The 25,081-nt window shown below is 44.5% G+C and overlaps 1 protein-coding gene across 6 annotated transcripts in view; it reads left to right on the top strand.

Annotated features, from left to right (window-relative positions):
- Nucleotides 1-25,081, top strand: part of SLC37A3 (solute carrier family 37 member 3) — a 62,438-nt gene that overhangs the window by 33,711 nt on the left and 3,646 nt on the right. For 4 of the 6 annotated variants that reach the window (XM_037991160.2, XM_037991162.2, XM_037991161.2 and 1 more), the window contains exons 5-13: nt 605-688; nt 3,736-3,881; nt 6,729-6,825; nt 10,304-10,388; nt 10,993-11,171; nt 13,659-13,800; nt 16,438-16,539; nt 17,147-17,194; nt 18,951-19,102. In XM_037991160.2, the coding sequence (XP_037847088.2) occupies nt 605-688; nt 3,736-3,881; nt 6,729-6,825; nt 10,304-10,388; nt 10,993-11,171; nt 13,659-13,800; nt 16,438-16,539; nt 17,147-17,194; nt 18,951-19,102 (1,035 nt within the window). The remainder of the gene's footprint in view (nt 1-604; nt 689-3,735; nt 3,882-6,728; nt 6,826-10,303; nt 10,389-10,992; nt 11,172-13,658; nt 13,801-16,437; nt 16,540-17,146; nt 17,195-18,950; nt 19,103-25,081) is intronic. The other 2 variants (XM_037991163.2, XM_037991164.2) reach the window with 1 other exon arrangement.

Here is a 25,081-nt window from a genome sequence, read left to right as displayed (position 1 = left end):
TCTCCCTGCCTTGGGATGTCATGAAACCCAAGGGTCAGATTCAACAGGCAGCTAGTGTGCCCTGGAACCTTCTATTCCACTTTTTACAAGTTTGGAACTGAAACTGCAGGGCGTGTGGTAACACATGTTAACCCAGAGTGCAGATGGCTAAGAGGAATCCCTTTGGGAGAGCTTATCACTGATGGGCAGGAATTAATCTAGTCTAGAAAATGGAATATATTTGTGTGCTTGTTTCATTAGAGTCATTCTTATTTATTTTTTTCCAGTTAGGGAACCAAGTAAAACCAAAGTTTGCCCTGAATTTTGGTGTGTTTGTGGTAGAGTATGCAGAAGCCCACTGCCATTTCCTTTTTTTTTTTTTTTTAATATTTTTTCCTTCTATTTTCATAACTTTTTTGTTTTCACTTCATCACTGACCTTGTTATCCAGCCCACTGCCATTTCATGAAACGTTTGTGAAACTCCTGTAGACAGCTAGCCTAGGCATGTGAATAAGGGTTAATTTTAAATAATGTCTGCGTTTGTCTCATTTGCTTTGCAGTACATATTACTTTTTCATACTGTGTTATTATTGAGATCTGTAAAAGAATATGCTTTATTTTCAGGGCCTTTTCATCAGTGGCATCGTTGGGGATCGGTTGAATTTGCGGTGGGTTCTGTCTTTCGGCATGTGCTCTTCTGCATTCGTGGTAAGTTGAAAAGGTCTTATTATTATTTTGGTCAGGTATTTTAGAATCCAAGGAATCCCCCTACTTCTCTGTAGAATAGAATAGTAAGATTAATCCTCAGTGTTCGAATCCCTCATTTTCCTTTTCACTTAGATGAGTCTTTTTTTTTCCTGAGACAGAGTCTTGCTCGGTTACCCCAGGCTGGAGTGCAGTGGTGCGATCTCAGCTCACTGCAACCACTGCCTCTTGGGTTCAAATGATTCTCCTGAATTACTGGGACTATAGATGCAAGTCACCACGCCCGGGTGATTTTTGTATTTTTAGTAGAGATGGGGTTTCACTATGTTGGCTAAGCTCATCTCTGACCTCAAGTGATCCTCCTGCCTCGGCCTCCCAAAGTGCTGGGATTACAGGCGTGAGCCACCGTGCCTGGCCAGATGAGTCTTTTTAGGGTAAGATTCTAATCAGGTCCCTTTGTTGTCCCTCAGGCACCAGCAGAGTTAATCAGTAGTCTGAATAAATGGCCTGGCATTTGCTAGACCCTGGCTCCAGCCTGCCTTCCCATGGTATTTGTCACTCTGCTTCATCCCTTTGCTCCAGCCAAGCTGGACTGCTTTCAAGGCCACTAACATCCTGCTCCTTTCTTTTTTTTATTTTCATTTTTGAGATGGAGTTTCGCTCTTGCTGCCCAGGCTGGAATGGAATGGTGCGATCTTGCCTCACCACAGCCTCCACCTCCTGGGTTCAAGCAATTCTCGTGCCTCAGCCTCCCGAGTAGCTGGGATTACAAGCATATGCCACCACACCTGACTGATTTATTTATTTTTAGTAGAGACAGGGTTTCTCCATGTTGATCAGGCTGGTCTCGAACTCCCGACCTCAGGTGATCCGCCCACCTAGGCCTCCCAAAGTGCTGGAATTACAGGTGTGAGCCACCGTGCCCAGCCCCATCCTGCTCCTTTCTATCTCGGTGCTTTTGTTCCTGCTGTTCTGCCTGCCTCAGATGGTCCCCTATTCAGCTCTCCGTAGTCCGACTCACAGTCTCCTTCAAGCATTGGCCAAATGACACCTCTTTGAGAATGCCAGTCTCTCTTCTGAGCTCCCGTGCCGGTTTCTTTGTAGGCACTTGAAACAGTCTGCTGCTTAGCTTGGTTGTTTCTGTTTCAGTCTTGCTTTCCCTTAGGGTGGGCGTGGAGTGGTTAAAATCACAGATTCCCTTTACCAGGACAGCCTGGGTTTCTGTCTCTCTTCTGTGGTTTCCTAGCTTATGATTTCTGTGAGCTTCAGAGGGAGATACGCATATTACCTCTCCCTGGCTGGCAGTGAGGACCGCGAGTTTCTGTATGTGAGGGGTTTGAAACAAGTGCTGTGTAGGGGAGGATCCATATCTGACTAATCTTTTCTTTTTTTTTTTTTTTGAAACGGAGTCTTGCTGTGTCACCCAGTCCAGAGTGCAGTGGCATGATCTTGGCTCACTGCAACCTCCACTTCCCGGATTCAAGCCATTCTCCTGACTCAGCCTCCTGAGTAGCTGGGACTACAGGTGTGCACCACCATGCCTGGCTAATTTTTGTATTTTTAGTAGAGTGTGGGTTTCACCATGTTGGCCAGGCTGGTCTCAAACTCCTGACCTCAGGTGATCTACCTGCCCCAGCCTCCCAAAGTGCTGGGATTACAGGCGTGAGCCACCGTGCCCGGCCTCTATATCTGACTAATTGTCATTGTTTACTAGCTTCTAGTCAGGAATTTTTGTTGATTAAATGAAACCATGGAGTTTAGTTAGACCGTAATTTATTATGATTATTATTTTTTTTTAGAGATAAGGTCTCAGTTAGCTGCCCAGGCTGGAGTGCAGCGGTGTGATCCCGGAGCCTTGAACTCCCAAGCTTGAGCAGTCCTCCCACTTTAGCCTCCTGAGTAGCTGGGACTGTAGGTGTGTACTGTCATGCTCAGCAATTTTTAAATTTTTTAGTCATGGAGTCTCACTATATTGCCCAGGTTGATCCTTGAACTCCTGGCCTTAAGTGATCCTCCCTCCTTTGCCTCCCCAAACACTGGAATTAGAGGGACAAGTCCCTGCATTTGGCCTACTATTGTTTTTCAGTGTTTGTCATTTGAGTGTAAGTAAAACCTTTTTTTCCCCTTGAAATTTTAGAGATGGAAGCACTTTATTTTTTATGAGTTGCTCACCCACACATATAAACATATTATTTTAAAACCTGTGTACAGACTTTTTTGCTTTTTATATATTTTTTAAAAACTGCAGTTTGTACATAAACTTGCCCTTTTTAAGCATATTGTTCAGACTTTCAACAAATAAGTAGTTTTGTGACTGCCCCTCCTTTCTCCAGCCCCTGGCAACCCCCGATCATTTTTCTGTGTACAGTTTTGCTTATTCTAGAATGTCTTATAACTGGAACCAGACAGTATTATACATGCTACTTTTTTAATCATGCAGAGTATTCTCAAAATAGAGTTTGACTGTAGATAAAATGTCCACTTGAGCAAAATGCCTGGAAAAAAGCAGCGGCTTGATGAAAGCTGCTAAATGATTCAGCAGATCACAAGTTCGATAGGTTTCGCTTTCGTTGATTAACTCAGGAGCTGCAGCCATAACAGTGGCTGGCACTCACCCCGTGCCTCTGCCTAGAGCGGCGCCTGGCACTGTTCCGGGGAAGGTGGCCTCCCTGGGCTCATTCCATCCTCACAGCAACCCTCTGGAGGTTGCTGTTCCCTCCACATGCACAGTCTGAGGGTGAGGAGATGGAAATAGATGTCAAACGAGGAATTCACTTTTTAGTCTTGGAAGATGTCAGTTGGAGCGCTGATAGCTTAATGACTTTGTGTCTTTGACATCACCTCCGCTCTGGTGGGCAGTGATTGGGCGGCTGCCTCCTCACTGTGGTTCTGAGCAGGACCCCTGTGATGCCAGCCACATGACTTACAGGCACTGGCTGTGTGAGTGTATCCTTCACGTGGTCTCTACTCTGAAGCAAGTGGGTGGAGTGGCATCCCCTGAAAGTTTCAGTGTGGCTGTTACATATTCCTTTTGTTTCCCCCTCTTCAAGGTGTTTGTCTTTGGCACGCTCACAGAATGGCTGCGTTTCTACAACAAATGGCTGTACTGCTGCCTGTGGATTGTGAACGGCCTGCTGCAGTCCACTGGTTGGCCCTGTGTGGTTGCTATTATGGGCAACTGGTTTGGGAAAGCCGGGTATGCCACTTCTTTCCTCTCTGATTTCTCTGTTTAGGTGGTTTCCATGATGAATTTTTCAGATTTGTCAAAGTCAGTTACTTTGATGCCTTAGATATCACCCACATCTTTCATTAGCAAGTCAGAGGAGTTCAGGGAGAGAGAGTTTCACGTCAGTGTGCGTTGGAAATGGTGTGGGCTTTAGAAGTGATCCAGCCCAGGAGACACATTCCTACTACTCTTTGGGCTGTGGGCAGATTCTGAGTGTGGGCCAAGTCAGGAGGTCTCAATTTTTTATTTTACTCATCATTTCTTTAGAGAACATAAAAATCTCATTTGCTGTCCGTCGTGTATCTTCCTTTGGGTTTTGCCTTCCCTGCCCATTTTTGAGAGTGATCTTATTTAACCTTTTTATATTAAAGATAAGGAAATTGAGGTCAAAGGTTATTCATGTGACCTGCCCAAGGTCATGTAACAAGGGCTGTAATTAGATTCAGATGAAGAACGCCAGACTTTGGGGCTTGATCAAGTGGGGTACTTTTTTCCCCTAAACCTTCAAGTAGCTTTTTTTTCTTTTTTTTTTTTTTGAGACAGAGTCTTGTTCTGTCACTAGACTGGAGTGTAGTGGGGCAATCTCCGCTCACTGCAACCTCTGCCTCCCGGGTTCAAGTGATTCTCCTGCCTCAGTCTCCTGAGTAGCTGGGACTACAGGTGTGTAACACCACGTTCAGCTAATTTTTTTTTTTTTTTTGAGATGGAGTTTTGCTCTTGTTGCCCAGCGCAATAGTGCGATCTCAACTCACCACAACCTCCACCTCCCAGGTTCAAGCAATTTTCCGGCTGTAGCCTCCTGAGTAGCTGGGATTACAGGCATGCACCCCCACGCTTGGCTAGTTTTACATTTTTGGTAGAGACAGGGTTTCTCCACGTTGGTCAGGCTGGTCTCAAACTCCTGACCTCAGGTGATTTCGCCCTCCTCAGCCTCCTAAAGTGCTGGGATTACAGGTGTGAGCCACCACGCCCAGCTATAATTTTATATATAAATGGATTCATACAGTATGTACTCTTTTTTTTTTTCCTGTAAAGAAAGGGTCTGTGTTGCCCAGGCTGGTCTCAAGCTCCTGGTCTCAGCTATTCTGCCTTGCCTCCCAAAGTGCTCGGAATACAGGCATGAGCCACCATACCCAGCCTTTGTGTCTTCTTTTATTCAGCATAATTAGAAATTTATTCATGTTTATTCATTCACCTGTGGATGAACATTTGGGTTGTTTTCAGTTTTGGGCTATTACAAATAAAGCTCCTGGGAACATTTGTGTACAAATCCATGTGTGGACATATGCTTTCATTTCTCTTGGGTAAATACCTAGGAGTAGAATGGCTGGATCATATGTTAGGTGTGTATTTCCCTTTTTTTTCTTTTTCCCATGATGGAGTTTTGCTCTTACTGCCCAGGCTGGAGTGCAATGGTGTGATCTTCGCTCACTACAACCTCCGCCTCGTGGGTTCAAGTGATTCTCCTGCCTCAGCCTCCGGAGTAGCTGGGATTACAGGGGCCTGCCGCCATGCCCAGCTAATTTTTTATATTTTTAGTAGAGACAGGGTTTCTCCATGTTGGTTAGACTGGTCTCGAACTCCTGACCTCAGGTGATTCACCCGCCTTGGCCTCCCAAAGCTCTGGGATTACAGGCATGAGCCTCCGCGCCCGGGTGCGTTTACCATTTTAAGACACTGGCAGTCCAAAGTAGTTGTACCATTTTACATTCTCATCAGCACAGCATAAGGATTCTTATTACTCTGTGCCCTTCCCAGCACTTGGCATGCTTGGTGTTTTTTGATTTTAGCCATTCTAATAGGTGTGTAATGATATCTCATTGTGACTTTAATTTGCATTTTTCTCATGTCTAATGACTTGAGCATCTTTTTAAAAATATTTTTGCTTTGTTTTGTTTTTGAAACAGGGTCTCGCCCTGTCACCCAGGCTGGAGTACAGTGGTGTGATCTCGGCTCACTGCAACCTCCGCCTCCTGGTTTCAAGTGATTCTTTTGCCTGCCTCCCAGGTAGCTGGGATTATAGGTGTGCAGCCACCATGCACAGCTAATTTTTGTATTTTTAATAGAGACGGGGTTTCACCGTGTTGGTCAGGCTAGTCTCAAACTCCTGACCTCAAGTGACCTGCCCACCTCAGGCCTCCTAAAGGCTAGGATTACAGGCGTGAGCCATCTTGCCTGGCCAATTGAGTGTTTTTTCATGTGCTTATTTGCATATTTTTTTGTGTGAAGTATCTATTAAAATCTTTTGCCCACTTTTCAAAGCCTTTGTATTTTGAGATGATTGTAGATTCATGCTTTTTACCATTGTGTTGCATTGTCTGTTGTCATATTTTACTGCGTTTTGAGAGTGCCTTATATTCTGGATACAGCTTTTTTGGGGGGTGGGGGGAGGCAGAGTCTTGCTCTGTTGCCAAGGCTGGAGTGCAGTGGCGTGATCTCGGCTTACTGCAACCTCCGCCTTGCAGGTTCAAGCTGTTCTCTTGCCTCAGCCTTCCAAGTAGCTGGGACTACAGGCATGTGCCACCACGCCCAGCTAATTTTGTATTTTTAGTAGAGATAGGCTTTCTCCATATTGGTCAGGCTGGTCTCGAACTCCTGACCTCAGGTGATCCGCCCGCCTTGGCCTCCCAAAGTGCTGGGGTTACAGGCGTGAGCCACTGTGCCTGGCCCGTTTTAGTGTATTTTAAAAAACTTTTTAAATAGCGTGTTTAGTCTTGGTAGTATGCACCTTGGTTGTTTTGGCTGTTTTGTATTTTAAACTGCCCAGAGTATCTCTTCTGACCATGGTCCTTTGTCTCCCACTGTTTTCCATCTTAGACGAGGAGTTGTTTTTGGTCTCTGGAGTGCCTGTGCTTCTGTGGGCAACATTTTGGGAGCATGCCTAGCTTCTTCTGTTCTTCAGTATGGTTATGAGGTAGGTGTTGTTTTCTAGCTCTCGTGCTCTCTCTCTCTCTATCTGTGTGTCTGCACATGTGTGTTGCTTTTTATATATTAAATAATACTGTGGCCATTTAAAACTATGCAGAACTGTGTCTGGATAGGGCAAGGCTTGTATTAAAAGTAGTCAAACTTCTGGCCGGGCATGGTGGCTCACACCTGTAACCCCAGCACTTTGGGAGGCTAAGGTGGGTGGATCACCTGAGGTCAGGAGTTTGAGACTAGCTTGGCCAACATGGTGAAACCCCGTCTCTACTCAAAAAATACAAACATTAGCCGGGTGTGGTGGTGCATGCCTGTAGTTCCAGCTACTCCGGATGCTGAGGCAGGAGAATCACTTGAACCCGGGAGGCAGAGGTTGCAGTGAGCCAAGGTCGCACAACTTCACTCCAGCCTGGGTGACAGAGTGAGACTCCATTCAAAAATAAATTAATTAAAAAAAAAAGTAGACAACCTTTTGATATATTCATTAAAAGTAGACACATTTCTGATATATTCAAACACATAAAAATTATCCAGACACAGTTCTACGTAGTTTTAAATGGCCACAGTATTATTTAATATAAAAATTTATTCATAACAAAAACACTATGGAGAGCCTAAAGACATATAACCAGTTGGGAAGTATTTGCAACTGATGTTACAGATAAAGGACTAATCTGGGTCAGGCATGGCGGCTCACACCTGTAATCCCAGCACTTTGGGAGGCTGAAGTAGAAGAATCACTTGAGCCCAGGAGTTCAAGACCAGCCAGGGCAATATAATAAGACCTCGTATCTACAAAAAACTAAAAAATTAGCTGAGTGTGGGGGTGTGTGCCTGTAGTTCCTGCTATTCAGGAGGCTGAGATGGGAGGATTGATTGCTAGAGCCTGGGAGCTGGAGGGTACAGTGAGCCAGGACACACCACTGCACTCTAATCTGGGTGATGGAACAAGACCCTGTCTCAAAAAAAAAACAACACCAAAAACAAAGGCTAATCCCCCTCATATGTAAAGAGCATCCATGAATTTTACGAAAAAGACCAACAACAGAAAGATACAGAATTTGAATGTATAGTTATGGAAAGGATATAGAAATGGCTTGTAACTATATGTAAAATATTCTACTCACTGCTTATTCATTTAATAAATATTTAACTCCCCATATGTGCTCTTGGAACTAGAATATAGAACTGACCAAAAGAGACAAAAATCTCTTGTTCTTACAGAACTTAGCAGGGAAATGCAAATTAAAGCTATGTTGTTTTAAAAAAAGGTGGGGGGAGAAAAACTATATACTTATTAGACTGGTAAAAATCCAAAAGTTTGAAAACATGTTGTACTTGTAAGAACCTGAAGAGACAGGCATTACAATCGAAAGACTAACAGAGTCACTAACTCGTGGAGGGATCAAAAAGGCAGTATCTTATCAAAATTACAGCTACACACACTGAGCAGTTCCACCTCCAGGAATTATTCACACAGATGAATAGACTGAAACACATGCAAATGATACATCTACAAGGTTCTTTATTTTGGCATTGTTTATAATGCCAGAATGTTGCAGAGCAGTGCACTGCAACAATCTCAAAAGTATGCTAAGTGGGCCGGGTGCGGTGGCTCATGCCTGTAATCCCAGCACTTTGGGAGGCCAAGGCAGGTGGATCACAAGGTCAGGAGTTCGAGACCAGCCTGGCCAACATGGTGAAACCCCGTCTCTACTAAAAATACAAAAATTAGCCAAACATGGTCACGGGCACCTGTAATCCCAGCTATTCCAGAGCTGAGGCAGAGAATTTCTTGAGTCTGAGAGGCAGAGGTTGCAGTGAACCAAGATCACGCCACTGCACTCCAGCCTGGGTGACAAAGCGAGACTGTGTCTCAAAAAAAAAAAAAAAAATAGTGTGCTAAGTGAAGACGGCAAGGATGCAAAACTGTATTGAATGCCGTTTTTGTAAGAAGGAAGAATGAAAGAGAATATGCTTGTATTAGCTTGTATGTTTCCAAAACGATTTCTGGGCAGTAAAAATGAACAGCAATGGTTATATGTTGGGAAAATTGGGAGAATTGAGCAGATAGAGAAGGTGGGGTAGGAGGGAGAGTTTTTATTGTACATTTTTTTCTTTTTTCCAAGACTGAGTCTCACTCTGTCACACAGAGTGTGACAATGGCGTGCAATGGCGTGATCTCAGCTTACCGCAACCTCTTGGGTTCAGGGGATTCTCTTGTCTCAGTCTCCTGAGTAGCTGGGATTACGCGTGTATGCCACCATGCCTGGGTAATTTTTGTATTTTTAGTAGAGATGGGGTTTCACCATATTGGCCAGGCTAGTCTCGAACTCCTGACCTCAGGTGATCCGCCCACCTCGGCCTCCCCAAGTGCTGGGATTATAGGCATGAGCCGCCATGCCCAGCTTTACTGTACATCTTATTCCTCTATTGCTTGAATCATGTGAATATATCACCTACTCAAAAACCTAAATTATTAAAAGTAAGTTTGCTCTTTTAAAAAGTGGATACATTTTTAAACAGCTCACCAAGAGTTTTGGTGTAGTTAGGGTCAGTGAGAAGTCCTTCATTCCCTTTGTTCATGGCCACCTTTATTCTAGGCTTCTTAGCCTCACACCTGGATGGTGTAGTTGGTTCAGATGAAAATTTCTGTTCACCTTCTCTGCTGCTCTCAGATTTGACTTCTGGCAACACTGCTTTAATTTTGTCACTCACTGGTTTAAAAATTCAGAGTGTCCACATCAGGCTCCATTCTCTGTTAAATAAAAATTCAGCCGTGCAGCCTGGGGATGGAGAGTCTTTAATCTACCTGTCACCTTTCCAAATCAGTTTTCTTCCCTATTATACCCTAACAGAAGCCCTCTCCTTGAGTCGTGCAGTAAGCTTTCTATCTCCTTCCACCCTGTGCTTTTGCTTACCATGTGCCTGGAAAGATGGACAATTGGCTTTCATTTTCCATTCTTCCCTAAGACATTGTCTTACTGCTTCAGCCTCTTCAGCTCTTTCCTTCGTCTGGATTCCTGTATATGTTTCTCAGTAGGATTGGGCCTTCTCATTTATTCAACTACATAGTGCTTTATAATATTGTTTCATGTATTTAATCCCCTCAACTGTATGTAATATCTTCGAGGGCAGATACTGTCTTTTATGGGAGGCTATGTGATACAAATAACTAGATTTTTGGAGCTAGTCTAATTTCACAACCATAATAGTACCACTTAGTATCCAGGGGACCTTAATTTTCCTCTCTGAGCCTCATAGAATCACCAGGAAGAATTAAATGAGAAAACACGAGTAGAACACTTTGCACAGCGCCTGGCCCAGTAGAAGCACTGGGTGCTCCCTTGCTTCCCAGTCTCCCTTCCCACCTCTCCCCCACCCCCGCCTCCCCCCACCTGCCTTTACTGAATATGCTTGTGATGACTGTCCCCAGATATGTAAGGACCCCCTTTCCCCCTCTCCTCCAGTATGCCTTTCTGGTGACGGCGTCTGTGCAGTTTGCCGGTGGGATCGTTATCTTCTTTGGACTCCTGGTGTCACCAGAAGAAATTGGTGAGGAGAAGCCGTCCCTTCTATTCCGAATGTCTTACTATTATGGCCAAAAGGAAATCTGAGGCCAAGAAATCGAATCTCTTTTTTCCTAGGAAAACTCTGAGCTCCTTTTAGTGAGTGAAAGGAGAACAGTACTGCCGTTTGAGTCCTGTCGACATTGTAGCCAGCCCCTGGCACAGCTGGACGTGTTTGAGGGGAGTGATGCACGTCTTTTATAGATACAGGAAAATCTTCGCATTTGCAAATGATTTTTATAATTGAGACACTGGCAAGGAATGAACATGGATGTATTTCTAATTTCACTTCTTGAAACATTTCTTTTCATCCATAAAAATGATTTACAAAAATGATACCTGTACTTAAATACAGATTACATACAAGCGAAACCACAGAAGCAAACAGATGTACAATTCTTCTATCTTTTCAGGATTTTTAGACAGACTGTGTGACTTTAATTGACCTTAGTTGACCTTGGTCTCTGGACTTCGTTGCTGTTTCTGTAAAATGGAAATAAAAATAACATTGCCCCATAAGTAGTGATGTATGCCGAGCCCTTTGCACGTGGTGGTCTCTCCATAAACAGTGGCTGTCGCTGTTGTTTTAGGTCTCTCAGGTATTGAGGCAGAAGAAAACTTTGAAGAAGACTCACACAGGCCATTAATTAATGGTGGTGAAAATGAAGAGGAGTATGAGCCGAATTATTCCATCCAAGACGATAGTTCTGTCGCGCAAGTCAAGGCAATAAGCTTCTACCAGGCGTGTTGCCTTCCTGGAGTCATACCGGTAAGGGCCGTTCACATCTCACCACTGCTAGGGAGGTGTGAGAGCTCGTGACATCCCCTCTGCCTGGGATAAAGCTTCCCTAAGTATTGAGCCTGTCTTGGATACTTTATTTTAGGAATATGTGTTCTGAGGAATGTTGTCTCGTGCCCCTCAGCTTATCTGATCCCTAATGCAGGGGTTGACAAACCTTCCATGAAGAGGCAGAGAGTAAATATTTTCGACTTCGGGAAACCATCCAGTCTCTCTCCCCACTACTCAGCTCTGTAGAGCAAAATAAGTCACAGAAAACATGGGACAGTTAGGCGTGGCCAGATTTGGCCAAAGAGCCCTGCTTTCCTGACCCTGATCTAGTATGTGATTAAAAAGGCAAAATTGATATTTTTTAATGTCACTTTTGGGCCTTTCAAAGTATTATAGGATTATATGTGGACCAAGAAGAAGGGTTGTGAATGGTTCCTAAGTCTGCCTTGCCCCTTTTATTATTTATTTATGTTTTTGAGACAGAGTCTTGCTCTGTCACCCAGACTGGAGTGCAGTGGTGCAGTCTTGGCTCACTGCAAGCTCCACCTTGCAGGTTCAGGCGATTCTCCTGCCTCAGCCTCCCGAGTAGCTGGGATTGCAGGTGCCTGCCACCACACCTGGCTAATTTTTTGTATTTTTAGTAGAGGCGGGGTTTCACTGTGTTAGCCAGGATGGTCTCCGTCTCCTGACCTCCTTGCCTGCTGTGGCCTCCCAGAAGGCTGGGATTACAGGCGTGAGCCACCGCGCCCAGCTTGCCCGCTTTTAAAGGGTCCAGAACAGAGCACTCCACAGTCTTTCTTGGTCATGCATTCCAGTGTTTTCCACAGCCTGTGCAGTCAGGAAAGCCTTCTAACGTCTACACTAAATCCCTTCTGCAGTTTTTCTGTCTTGATGTTTCGGGCGCTCTAGCACTGGAGTGGAAGTTAAGAGGCCTAGGTTATGTTTCCAGCTTACCCACTAACTTTCTGTGACACCTGGGGTAAGTCACGCAACCCATCCGTGTGTCTCAGTTCCCCTTCCCATGGAATAGAAATTATTCCAGCCTTCCCCGGGGCCTGTAACATTGGGCTGTTGTGTTTTGAACAAGCACCTGTTGTTACTTCATTTGTCAACGGTGCTTTATGAATGTGATCCCTCAGGTAGAGTGATCTGTAGGCCGTCTTAATACGTGCCTGTCAATCCCCTTCTGTCGGTGCCCCCAAGCTGAGAGAACTCACGTTTCCAACAGAGTTAAGTATGAGTTAAAATGTAATTTTCCACAATCCTTTAACCCAGTGATGATATATGATATAAGAGAAATGCAGGTTGCTTTAGACCTGTTCTTATGCTATTGATTATTATCTTTTAACTGGTTTTTAAAATACTCTACTGGTAATAGTTTAATTTTTGAGAAAGATCTTTGTTGTGACTAAATATGGACCGCTTTTGCTGTTCCTTTGTTCTTCACAAGCTATTGTTCGCTGACACGGGCAGGGATGTAAAGGAAATCTAGTTAACTTAATTCCTTTGTCTTTGTAGCAGGCTGTCTGGTCAGAATGCACTCGTGATTGGGATTTGGCCCTCTAGGGGGTGGCTGTTGCCTGCCAGGGAAGCTGTTTTAAAACAAGTGATACCTAGGGAATAACTGGCAGCTCCAGGGAAAAGAATATACTAGCCAGACACCCTTTGAAGTCAGCCCCTCTGTTCCCCCCCACCTTTTTCCTTTGATGCTAAATGTCAGGATTTCCTGGTAGTAATGTGTTGAATATAGGAGGCTCAGCCCCACCACCATCTTCATGTAGCTGCAGCATTTTTTCCCCTAAAGGAGAGAGTCACAAGGACGATGATGACATGTTCTTTCATTTTTGACTCGCCAGAGAGACTCTCTTCTTTGCCACTGGACCCGGGAATGTGGAGCTTTTGGAAACTAGTGTGAAAGGAATTATCATGCTGCTGCTCTTCTTAGACCTTGGAACTGTAGTGTAGCCCCTTTGCTCTCCATTGTTCATAGTGTTGCCTTGGCAAGGAGTAGAATAACCAAGCCCGTTTGGCTGCTCCCAGTAAAGGCCGTGGTGCTTCCTGGACTTCTTTGCCTGTGGTTAACGCTGGTTAGTGGCATGAATACCATTCATCTTTGTGTGAATAAAGAAATGTGGGCATGTGCCCTGCCTTATAGGTTCCAAGCACTGGCTTGCTTCTGCCGGAGAACTGATAGGAGGAGAAACTGGAGACAGCTAAGAAGTAGCCATATGTGTTTTTTATTCCAAAGGCCCGCTGTACATGCCTGTCTAGAAGTTAACAGGGATGAAGAGCAGAGGGAGACTGGCTGAAGTCAGGCATGTGGGGGTTTGTAGAGATGTTTAATTGTAAAATCAGGTTCTGTTCATCCTAAATTCCTTTATTTTGTTTTGCTTTTAAATGACATTAAAAATGGTGGTCATGCTGTGCTATTTGTCCCTCACTGAGAGTTGAATGCTTTTCTTGTAGTACTCACTGGCCTACGCCTGCTTGAAGTTAGTGAATTACTCCTTCTTCTTCTGGCTCCCCTTTTATCTGAGTAACAACTTCGGCTGGAAGGAGGCGGAAGCCGACAAGCTGTCCATTTGGTACGACGTTGGAGGGATCGTAGGTATGCCAGTGATGCGCCTTTTCCATAATAGAGTTAGTCACTAGTGATCTTTTACTGGGTTGTGAAATCTGGCCTCATTTAAAGTTTTATTACTTATTCTACAGCCATTTTCCCTAAACTGTCCTATTAGTAAACAGCCAAACTCTTAAAAAAAAAAAGGAAAAAACAAGTGGTCCGTAGAAAGGAAGACCCAGCCTAAGGCAGCGCTGTGATTTACTGGGCTCTTTTTTCTTAGTCCTTTGTTGATGGATCAGTTCTTTTGTCTTGGGAAGCACATGGAAATCTCTTTAAATGCAATCCTTTCATACGGCTTTCTCATTGATATCTTAGCTCTAAAGCTAATTGTATGTCAGAGATCCAAGTTAGAATGTGAACGTGTTCATTGTGTCTACCTCCCGCTTTCCCCACCTCCCCCAGCCTAATAAGGGAGAATACACCAGTCCCCCCTTATCTGTGGTTTCACTTTTCGAAGTTTCAGTTACTCTTAATACTGTACAATAAGATATTTTCAGAGAGACCATTCACATAACTTATGTTACAGTATATTGTTATTCTATTTTTGTTACTGTTAATTTCTGTGCCCAACTTATAAATTAAACTTGATCATGGGAATGTATGTATAGAAAAAAACATAGTATATATAGAGTTTGCTACTGTCTGTGGTTTCAGGCATCCGTGGGGGTCATGGAACATATCGGCTGAGGATAAAGGGGAACCACACCTTAGTATGTAGGTTGTCAGATCACAGAGGTAGACGTAACAGCAGGGATTAACTTTTGTGAATGTTTTACAGTTGTTTCATTGTAAACAAAGATTTTAATAGTGGTTTTTTTGTGGTAGCTGGACGTATCAACAAGGAAGTAATAAGTATGAACAAGGAAATAAGACAGAGGAGCAGAATGTACTTTAGTGGGTATTACTTACATGGCTATGCCAGATCTTAATAACCTTCAATAATGTTAACGTTTAGAATTGTGGTGAGACTCAACTGCCATGAGTTTGTGAAAGCACACAGTCTATGCTAGGCAATCTATTATTACTGTATTTGAACTTGGCTGCCCGCATTCTTAAATCCAGAGCCAAAGGTGAGGTTGCAACCTTTAGACCTCACCATACTTCTGTATCCTCTGAAGTTGAAATTGTCCAGCTGCCTCCTGTCTAATAAGGACACACCAGATGTCCTGTAGCCCCTAGAACTCAGAATGGTGCTGTATGTGACATTGTTGCTTGAAAGATTCATATCCCTGCTTTTTAAAGATTGTGTCCTATTACCAAACCATAACTGCTAAATTTTATTTTAGTGAATATTTACTAGCCACAATTTTTTTTTTTTTTTGAGATGGGGATACTGCTCTGTTGCCCATGCTGGAGTGCAGTGGCATGATCTTGGCTCACTGCAGCCACAACCTCCTGGGCTCAAGCGATCCTCCCACCTCAGCCCCCCGAGTACCTGGGGCTACAGTCACGCACCGCCACACCCAGCTATTTTTTTTGTATTTTTTGTAGAGATGGCATTTCACTTTGTTGCCCAGGCTGGTCTCAAACTCCTGGGCTCAGGCAATTTGCCCACCTCCGTCTCCCAAAGTGCTGAGATTACAGGCGTGAGCCACTGTGTCCACCTACTGGCCTCAATATACTGTAAGACACAATTTTTTGTTTTTTGAGACACAGTCTTGCTCGGTTGCCCAGGCTAGAGTGCAGTGGCACAATACAGCTCACTGTAGCCTCAGCCTCCTGGGTTCAGCAGCACGATACAGTTCACCACAGCCTCAACCTCCTGGGCCCAAGCGATCCTCCTACCTCAGCCTCCCAAGTAGCTGGGAATATAGGCACGTGCTACCTTGCCCGGCTAATTTATTTTTTATAGAGATAAGGGCACGGTGTTGCCCAGGCTGGTTTGAACCCCTGGCCTCAAGCAGTCCCCTGGCCTTGGTCTCCCAAAGTGCTGGGATTATAGGTGTGAGCCACCATGCCCAGAGAGACATAGTTCTTAGTTCATTATCTTTTAAATTAAAAAGAAAAATCAGAAATAGCATTCACAGCTTGTTTTTATAAGGGATAGCCGATGGTTTTGACCGTTTTTCCTTTTTTCATGTTTTGCTATCTGATTTGTGGTCGCCTGTCCCCATTGGTCATCATGGCGATTTAACAGACAGTTTATCTTCCTAAAAGGAAGTTATGGAGGACCCCTTTTCAGGGAGTCAGCCATATTATTATTATTTTTTTTAGACGAAGTCTCACTCTGTCGCCCAGGCTAGAGTGCAGTGGCGCGATCTCGGCTCACGGCAAGCTCCGCCTCCCGGGTTCACACCATTCTCCTGCCTCAGCCTCCCGAGTAGCTGGGACTACAGGTGCCCGCCACCGTGCCCGGCTAATTTTTTTGTATTTTTAGTAGAGAGGGGGTTTCACCATGTTGGCCAGGATGGTCTGTATCTCCTGACCTCGTGATCTGCCCACCTCGGCCTCCCAAACTGCTGGGATTACAGGTGTGAGTCACCGCGCCCGGCCCAGCCACATTTTTTGATAGACCAGTGTTAGGCTGCTGCCAGTGAGACTAGAGGGCCAATGGGGAGCACACCTCAGGTGAGCGAGCTAAATTAGAAGTGATTTTGATTGCTCGACACTCTGTGCTTGAAGGTGGAACTTTGCAAGGCTTCATCTCTGACGTACTACAGAAGAGAGCGCCGGTTCTTGCCCTGAGTCTACTTCTGGCGGTTGGGTCCCTTGTCGGGTATAGTCGTGAGTATTCCTTTGCAATTACGAATTCCTTTGCTTCCCTAATCTGGTAGGAATAAGGCATTTTGTCTGGAGTCAGTGACCAGTGCTAGGGAGAGCCTGGAGACCAGCTTCAAGGCCTGATATGCCACCTTTGCATTGTCCTGTGAATGCCTGGGAAACCTGTCATCACATCGTTTTATTTGTCTTGGGAGGAAACTGACATCTCTTTTGCTTTGTTAATTTGCTTAAAAGCTTGCTTGGGAGTGTATATGCTTTGTTTGGGGGAGGCTCCAGAGGCATGGCATTATAGCCAATAAAACAATAAAAAGGGAACAGGTTTCAAAAGCGGAAAGACGGTAATTAGTAGGTTTGGTGTATGTCCCTTAAGATGCTGCTGAGACAGGAGTAGAGCTTTTCTTTAGCTTTTAGAAGTCTCGTTAGCTTGAGCACCAGCAAGAGGCAGACGTTACAAATCAGAGTTGAAAGCGGCAGAGAGAGCTGTGTCTCTTTGTTGTCTCTGGGAGTGATTTGTGAGGTCGCGGAGATTCAGATCTTTGCGTACTGTTGGCAGAGGCACGTGGAGTCCGCTTTTTAAGTCACCGTGGTTTGTCTGTGTCTTCCCTCACAGGTTCTCCAAATGATAAGGCCATCAATGCCCTTCTGATGACTGTTACAGGTGCGGCCCATGGCTCTGCTCCACCGTGCTTCTGCTACTCTGTCAATTCAGAGGAAAAGGGAAACTGTTTTCTCCCTCAATTTGAGTCGTACCAAAACCTTAATTACAGAGAATTCAGATTTTAGAAGGAAAGATGTCTCCTTTTCCAGATTCTTTTTCTCTGCTCTTTCTTATATCACCTCCTCAGTCCTATTGTGACAGAAGCAGTCCCTATTGACAGAAATTTTCTTAAGATTTTTTTTTTTTTTTAAATGGAGTCTCGCTCTGTCACCCAGGCTGGAGTGCAGTGGTGTGATCTCGGCTTACTGCAAGCTCCACCTCCCAGGTTCATGCCATTCTCCTGCCTCAGCCTGCCGAGTAGCTGGGACCACAGGCGCCCGCCACCACGCCTGGCTAATTTTTTGTATTTTTAGTAGAGATGGGGTTTCACTGTGTTAGCCAGGATGGTCTCGATCTCCTGACCTCGTGATCTGCCTGCCTCGGCCTCCCAAAGTGCTGGGATTACAGGCGTGAGCCACTGCACCCGGCAGATTTTCTGAGATTTTTGATTACTGTCCCAGCTTCTGCTCTTGTTTCTAGAAGTGACTTAGAAAGATGCCACATGGGAAACCAATTCACGAGCTTTCCAAAAAATCCACAGTAGCTCGTGTCTCCTCCTGCGTTGGAGTCGGTCAGCATTTTGTCACTTGAGCACTAGATAGAATAGTTGGGTGCATTTAGGGACTGTGTTATAGAAAAATTACTTATTTTATTTATTATTTATTTATTGAGACAGAATCTTGCTTTGTTGCCCAGGTGGAGTGTAGTGGTGCAGTCTCAGCTCACTGCAACCTCCACCTCCTGGGTTCAAGCGATTCTTCTGCCTCAGCCTCCTGAGTAGCTGGTAATATAGGCACCTGCCATCACGCCCAGCTAATTTTTGTATTTTTAGTAGAGACATGGTTTCACCATGTTGCCCAGGCTGGTCTCGAACTCCTGACTTCGGGTTATCTGCCCACCTCAGCCCCTCAAAAGTGCTGAGATTACAGGCATGAGCCACTGCACCCAGCCAGAAAAGTTACTTATTTTAAACTTTAGATCGTTCTTGGCAGAGTGAGCTGCTTATTCTGCTTGGGGTACATGGAACTGATTCCAGCAGTGAGAACAGAATCACCTGGGCCATCCCATGCCTGATTCATGGGCAGCCTCACTGAGAGCAGTGGCAGATAGCGTCACCTGGTCCATTTCAGTGGCTTTTTCCTCTTTGCTCTTTTTTTTCAGTATTCCTGGTTGAATTTGTGTAGTGGAAAGATCATATGATGCAACTCTACCATGATAGAATTTATTTGACAAGCTAGTGCAATTGTTATTAATGAATGTAAACTTCACAGGATTAGACAGGCTATGTGTTTCACTATATTTTTGTATCTTTGGGTTCTACTATATACTAGAGTGTACTAAAATATACTAGAATACTAAATATATACTAAATACTAAATATATATATATATACTATATATATACTAAATATACACTAAATACTAAATCTAGTATACTAAAATATACTAGAGTGTCACATAATTCAAGAAGAGATTTCAGGAACGTGGATGTTAACTACTAATAGTTGGAAAATGATACTATCTGGGGGTTTCCTTTTTTTTCCACGTCTGTCCAACATATTAAGAAAACTATTGGGATATTATTTTGCCTTATGCAGTAGATTGCTAGTGGTTGTGAATTGTGTTTTAATAAGAACCTGTTCTGTTTGTGACTTCAGGATTTTTTATTGGTGGACCTTCTAATATGATTAGTTCTGCTATTTCCGCGGACTTGGGTCGCCAGGAGCTCATCCAAGGGAGCAGTGAGGCCTTGGCCACTGTCACAGGAATTGTTGATGGTTCGGGGAGCATTGGAGCTGCCGTGGGCCAGGTGAGAGAACAGGAGAGGGGCTGGGATTCTAATGTCTTCCCTCAAAGGCGCCTGAACATGAACCTGCCCTCTGGGCCTCAGTAGGTGGCACTCTTGTGCTGTAGAACGCTGTTCCGAGAGCCCAAGGACTTCCGTCTCCTCTCAGGACCAGCTGATGCCTCCTAATGTGGAAGGATTCTCCATTTTTTTTAGTTCCTTTTTTCTACTTATACTTCTAGATTCTTCCTGTCTGCAAATAAGCTAAGACTTCATAAGACAGGTAGATCCTTCTGCCCCAGCCCACCACCCACTTCTTTCTTTCCAGGCTGAACTTGGTGTTCCATGGCCAGGGGCGCTTCTTGTTATCCCCACCTGGCATGTGGACCCCACCATTGCTGTCTCCTGTCTCCCTCTCCCAGACACTCTACTGCATACATGTTCCTTCCTGGGCCCCACCAGACATGGCCATGGACTCTGCAGCTGCTTCTGAATCACTTGCTCTACTTCTGTGTGTCCAAAAATCTCTGACTGTATCTCAAAGAGTGGCCCATAAGTGTCTGGTATCAGAATCATCTGGGGCACTCATTAAAGTACAGAACACCAAGCGTACTACAGACTCGCTGAGTTAGAACCTACAGATCTGAATTTTCAACAAGCCTTCTCAGTGATTCTTCCGCACTCGGATGTTTGAGATCCCTACACTAAGACTGGCCTACTATACTTAGAACGATTTACGTTGACCTTTTTTTTTTTTTTTTTGGCATAAATTCAGGCTTTCTCTGGGACAGATATTTCTTTTCTGGCATAGTAATGAGTCATGCCTCTTCTAGGATATACCACTACAGATTGTAGAGTACTAATTTTGCTAAAAGACGGATTTGAGAGTCATCTGTATAGATAAAAATAGTTGAACCTGTGGAAGTGAATGAACCATTTAATGGGGAACGAGAATGTTGGCCGAGCCTCAGGGAATGCCCAGTGGTCAAAGGAGGAGGAAGGCAGCAGAGCGACCTGTAGTCAAGGGAACTGCGTTTGAGAAGGCGTTAGTAAGGTCATGGATGTAGAGAGGTCAGGAGAAGGAGAACTGAAGGATTTGTCTCTTAGGCTCTTAGTTTTGACATCTAGGAGGTCATTAATAGCCTTGACGATTATTGTTACTTGCTTGGTGGGGGTGAATTGCTGATGTCTGATTGCTAGTGGTTAATGAGAGACACGTATTGAGGTAAAGTAAGCCATGTTAATACTTTGACTACCTAGCCGTATTTTAATAGTCTATATGTGCTTGTTAATGTCTGTCCCTCCCACTGTAACATAAGCTTCCTGAGTGCGGCATTTTGTTGTATGTTCTTCTGTCACCTTAGTACCGAGAACAGTGCCTGGCACACGGTAGACATTACTTGTGGAATGAATGCTTGATATGCTTAGCATATTTGATTATAAGACTAAAGGGCAAAAAAACCCAAAGAAATAAAAACCTTAGCAAAGACTTGAAAAATGTGCTTACCTGATCATGCTCTGGAGTGGAAATTGAAAAATGCTCCCAGCTGTCAGTTCAGATATTTTCCTCTTTGGGGTAGAGAGTGACTGCATTGGGCATCCTTTTCTGACATTATATTATTTTAAGTTATCCTTCATTTTGAATGTTTTCTTCACTAACTAAATGGGTGGATTATAATGAGTATTTCAGAGAGTTTGCTTTTATTTAGATTGCCTCACCTGCCGGTATCCAGATCCCTCACTGTGAACTTGGGTCCTAGACTGACCTTCATGGTCGGGGAAGCATATCTGGAGTAAGTCACTGTTAGCTTTACTCATTCCTCTTCCATGTTGAGTTTTGAATGATTTCCCATTGCCTAAGGGGTGAAGTCCCAAACTCTGTGACTTAGCGTTAAACTCTATCAGTCCTGTCCTTAGCCAGTGTACTAATTTACCCTGAATAACTTTGTTGCCCCCATCTTTCCCTGACTTCCCAAGTAAAGAATTGTTTCTCCTTCAGGTTGCCATAGCAGTTGATGCGGTCCTCTAGTAGGCACCTGTCGTGGTGTAAAGGGGCTACACCATGACAGGTGCTGTGCTTGTTTCCTTCGTCTTTGCATACCCAATGCTTAGTGCTTTTTTTGACACATACTAGGGGTTCAGTAAAATTAAATTGCAGTATCTGCCCGAGAGAAATGAGAACGAATGTCCACATTAAAACTTGTACATGAGGCTGGGTGTGGTGGCTCATGCCGGTAATCCCAGTACTTTGGGAGGCCAAGGTAGGAGGATTGCTTGAGGCCAGGAGTTCAAGACCAGCCCAGGCAACATAGTGAGACCCTCATCTCTACAAAAAATAAAAAGTGAACTGGGCCTGGTGGTATGTGCCTGTCCCAACTACTTAGGAGGCTGAGATGGGAGGATTGCTTGAGCCTGGGAAGTCAAGGCTGCAGTGAGCTATGGTCACACCACTCCACTCCAGCCTGGGTGACAGAGCCAGACCCTGTCTCTCTCTCTTTTTTTTTTTTTTTGGAGACAAGATCTGACTCTGTTGCCCAGGCTGGAGTGCAGTGGTAGGATCTTGGCTCACTGCAACCTCTGCCTTCTGGGACTCAAGCGATTGTCCCACCTCAGCCTCCCAAGTAGACTGGACTGCAGGTACGCATCACCATGCCCAGCTAATTTTTGTATTTTTTTTTTTGTAGAGATAGGGTTTCACCACGGTGCCCAGACTGGTCTCAAACTCCCAGGCTGAAGTGGTCTTCCTGCCTCGGCCTCTCAAAGTGCTAGGATTACAGGCATGAGCCACCTTGCCAGGCCAAGACCCTGTCTTAAAAAAAAAAAAACAAAACAAAGTTGCAGTCAGAGTTTGGAGCACCCTGTGCTTCCTTTAGTGGATGATTAGACCTCTTTTTTGCTTCACATGATGTGATCTAATATAAATCACATAGTCATTCTGCCTTAATTTTTTTCACATGTACATTTCAGTAATAATGTGATCAAAGAATGTTATCCTTTTGTGCCTGTGGCCAAACTGATTTTTGACAAGGGTGCCAGGACCATTCAATGGAGAAAGGATGGTCTCTCAATAAACAGTATTGGGAAAACTGGATATCCACATGAAAAGAATGAAGTTGGAGCTGAGGAGTGGGAGAGGAAAGAAAATAAAAAAGAATGAGGTTGGACTCTTACCTTACCTCATATGCAGAAATTACCTCAAAATGAATTAAAGGCCTAACTGTAAGAACTTAAAATTGTAAAACTCATAGAAGAAAACATAGGGACGAATCTTCATGACAAATATGTACAAATGACCAATAAGCACATGAAGAGTCTCAACATCCTTAGTCATTAGGAAAATGCAAATCAAAAACACAGTGAGCTGTGACTTCATACTTACTGTGATGGCTGTAATTAAAAACCAGGAAAGGTGACTGGTGTTGGTGAGGATGTGCAGAAATTGAAGCCCTGCATTGCTGGTGGGACTGCAAAATGATGCAGCTTCTGTGAAAAATACTTCGGTGCTTCTTCAAAAAAATTTAAATAGAATTACCATATGACCCAGCAATTCCACTCCTAGGTATTTCCCAAAAGATTGAAAACTGGGGGCCGGGCACCATGGCTGACGCCTGTAATCGCAACACTTTGGGAGGCCGAGGTGGGCGGATCACTTGAGTTCAGGAGTTTGAGACCAGCCTGGCCAACATGGTGAAACCCCATCTCTACTAAAAATACAAAAATTAACTGGATGTGGTGGCAGGTACCTGTAATCCCAGCTACTTGGGAGGCTAAGGCAGGAGAATTGCTTGAACCTGGGAGGCGGAGGCTGCAGTGAGCCAAGATTGCACCACCGCATTCCAGCCTGGGTGACAGGAAGACTCTGTCTCAAACAAAGAAAAAAAAGAAAACTGGGTCTCAGATATTTGTATGTCAGCATTTATTGCAGTAGTAGCCAAAAGGTAGAAACAACTCGGGTCCATCAGCAGATGAATGGAGAAACAAAATGTGGTATATCCATACAATGGAATACTAATGAGCCATTGAAAAGAAATGAAGGGAGGTTACAGTGAGCTGTGATCATACCATTACACTACAGCCTGGGCAACAGAGAAAGACCCTGTCCCTTTTAATCCCAGCACTCTGGGAGGCCGAGGCAGGTGGATCACCTGAGATTAGGAGTTCGAGACCAGCCTGGTGGTGAAACCTCATCTCTACTAAAAATACAAAAATTAGCTGGGCGTGGTGGCACCTCAGCTACTTGGGAGGCTGAGGCAGGACAATTACTTGAACCTGGGAGGAGGAGGTTGCAGTGAGCTGAGATCGCACCATTGTACTTCAGCCTGGGTGACAGAGCAAAACTCCATTTCGGAAAAAAAAGCGGGGGGGGGGCAGGTGCAGTGGCTCACGGTTATAATCCCAGCACTTTGGGAGGCTGAGGTGGGTGAATCACCTGAGGTCAGGAGTTCCAGACCAGCCTGGGCAACGTGGTAAAACCTCATCTCTACTAAAGATACAAAAATTAGCCGAGTATGCTGGCTCATGCCTGTAATCCCAGCTACTTGGGAGGCTGAGGCAGGAGAATTGGTGGAACTTGGGAGACGGAGGTTGCAGTGAGCAGAGATTGCCTGCTGCCCTCCAGCCTAAGCGACAGAGCGAGACCCCATCTCCAAACAAAAGGAGTGAAGTTCCAATGTAGTCTACCCTGAAAGCATTATGCTAAGCATTCCAGACATAAAAGGACAAATACTGTGATTCCATTTACATGAAATATCTAGCATAGGCCAATTCATGGAACCAGAAAGATGAGGTTAGCAGGAGCTGGGGAGATGGGCAGTTAATTTCTTATTAGGAACAGAGTTTCTATTTGGATGATGAAAACGTTTGGAAATAGATAGTGGTGATGGTTGTACAACATTATGAATGTAACTGATACCACTGGATTGCACACTTAAAAATGTTTAAAATGGGCCGGGCGCGGTAACTTACGCCTGTAATCCCAGCACTTTGGGAGCCCAAGGTGGGTGGATCACGATGTCAGGAGATCGAGACCATCCTTGGCTAACACCTGTCTCTACTAAAAATACAAAAAATTAGCCGGGCGTGGTGGCAGGCTCCTGTAGTCCTAGCTACTTGGGAGGCTGAGGCAGGAGAATGGCGTGAACCTGGGAGGCAGACCTTGCAGTGAGCCAAAATCGCGCCACTGCACTCCAGCCTGGGCAACAGAGGGAGACTCCATCTTGGAAAAAAAAGAAAAAAAAGATTAAAATGGCGAATTTTATGTAAGTTATATCTTACCATAGTAAGAGAAAAAAAGAAAATGGGTTAAATAAGTGCAATTAGATCCTTTTCAGTAATTGAAAAAGTAAACGGATATGCTGTAGGATGCAAAGGTAGTACAGCAACACTGTGAGCAAACAGCATGATTGGAAAATGAGTGGCATGCTTAAAGACAAACTCTTTTTGAGGCATCAGTTATAGTACCTTTCATTGGAAGAAAGAATGATTAAGTGGGAGTAGCTTGTGGATGTTCATCTTCCTCTCTAAATAGCAAAGTGAATAAAATAAACCTTCTGGGCCGGGTGCGGTGGCTCACGCCTATAATCCCAGCACTTTGGGAGGCTGAGGCGGGCAGGTCACAAGGTCAGGAGATCGAGACCATCCTGGCTAACACAGTGAAACACCGTCTCTACTAAAAATACAAAAAGTTAGCCGGGTGTGGTGGCAGGTGCCTGTAGTCCCAGCTACGCGGGAGACTGAGGCAGGAGAATGGTGTGAACCCGGGAGGCGGAGCTTGCAGTGAGCCGAGATTGCGCCACTGAACTCCAGCCTGGGCAACAGAGCAAGACTCCGTCCCAAAAAATAACCAATAAATAAATAAATAAATAAATAAACCTTCTGAACTGACAACTTCTACTATATGGTTTTTCCATTTAGACTCTGCATGCTTAAATGGGCCATTAATCACAGCAGGCACATGTATGTGGAAGAGCTCTGTAAACTGCAAAACATACAAATCCTGTGTCC

Source organism: Chlorocebus sabaeus, chromosome 21, assembly GCF_047675955.1.
Source record: "Chlorocebus sabaeus isolate Y175 chromosome 21, mChlSab1.0.hap1, whole genome shotgun sequence".
Taxonomy (NCBI): Eukaryota; Metazoa; Chordata; class Mammalia; order Primates; family Cercopithecidae; genus Chlorocebus; species Chlorocebus sabaeus.
Note: the sequence above shows the minus strand (reverse complement) of the source record. Positions and strands in the feature narration are given on the sequence as shown.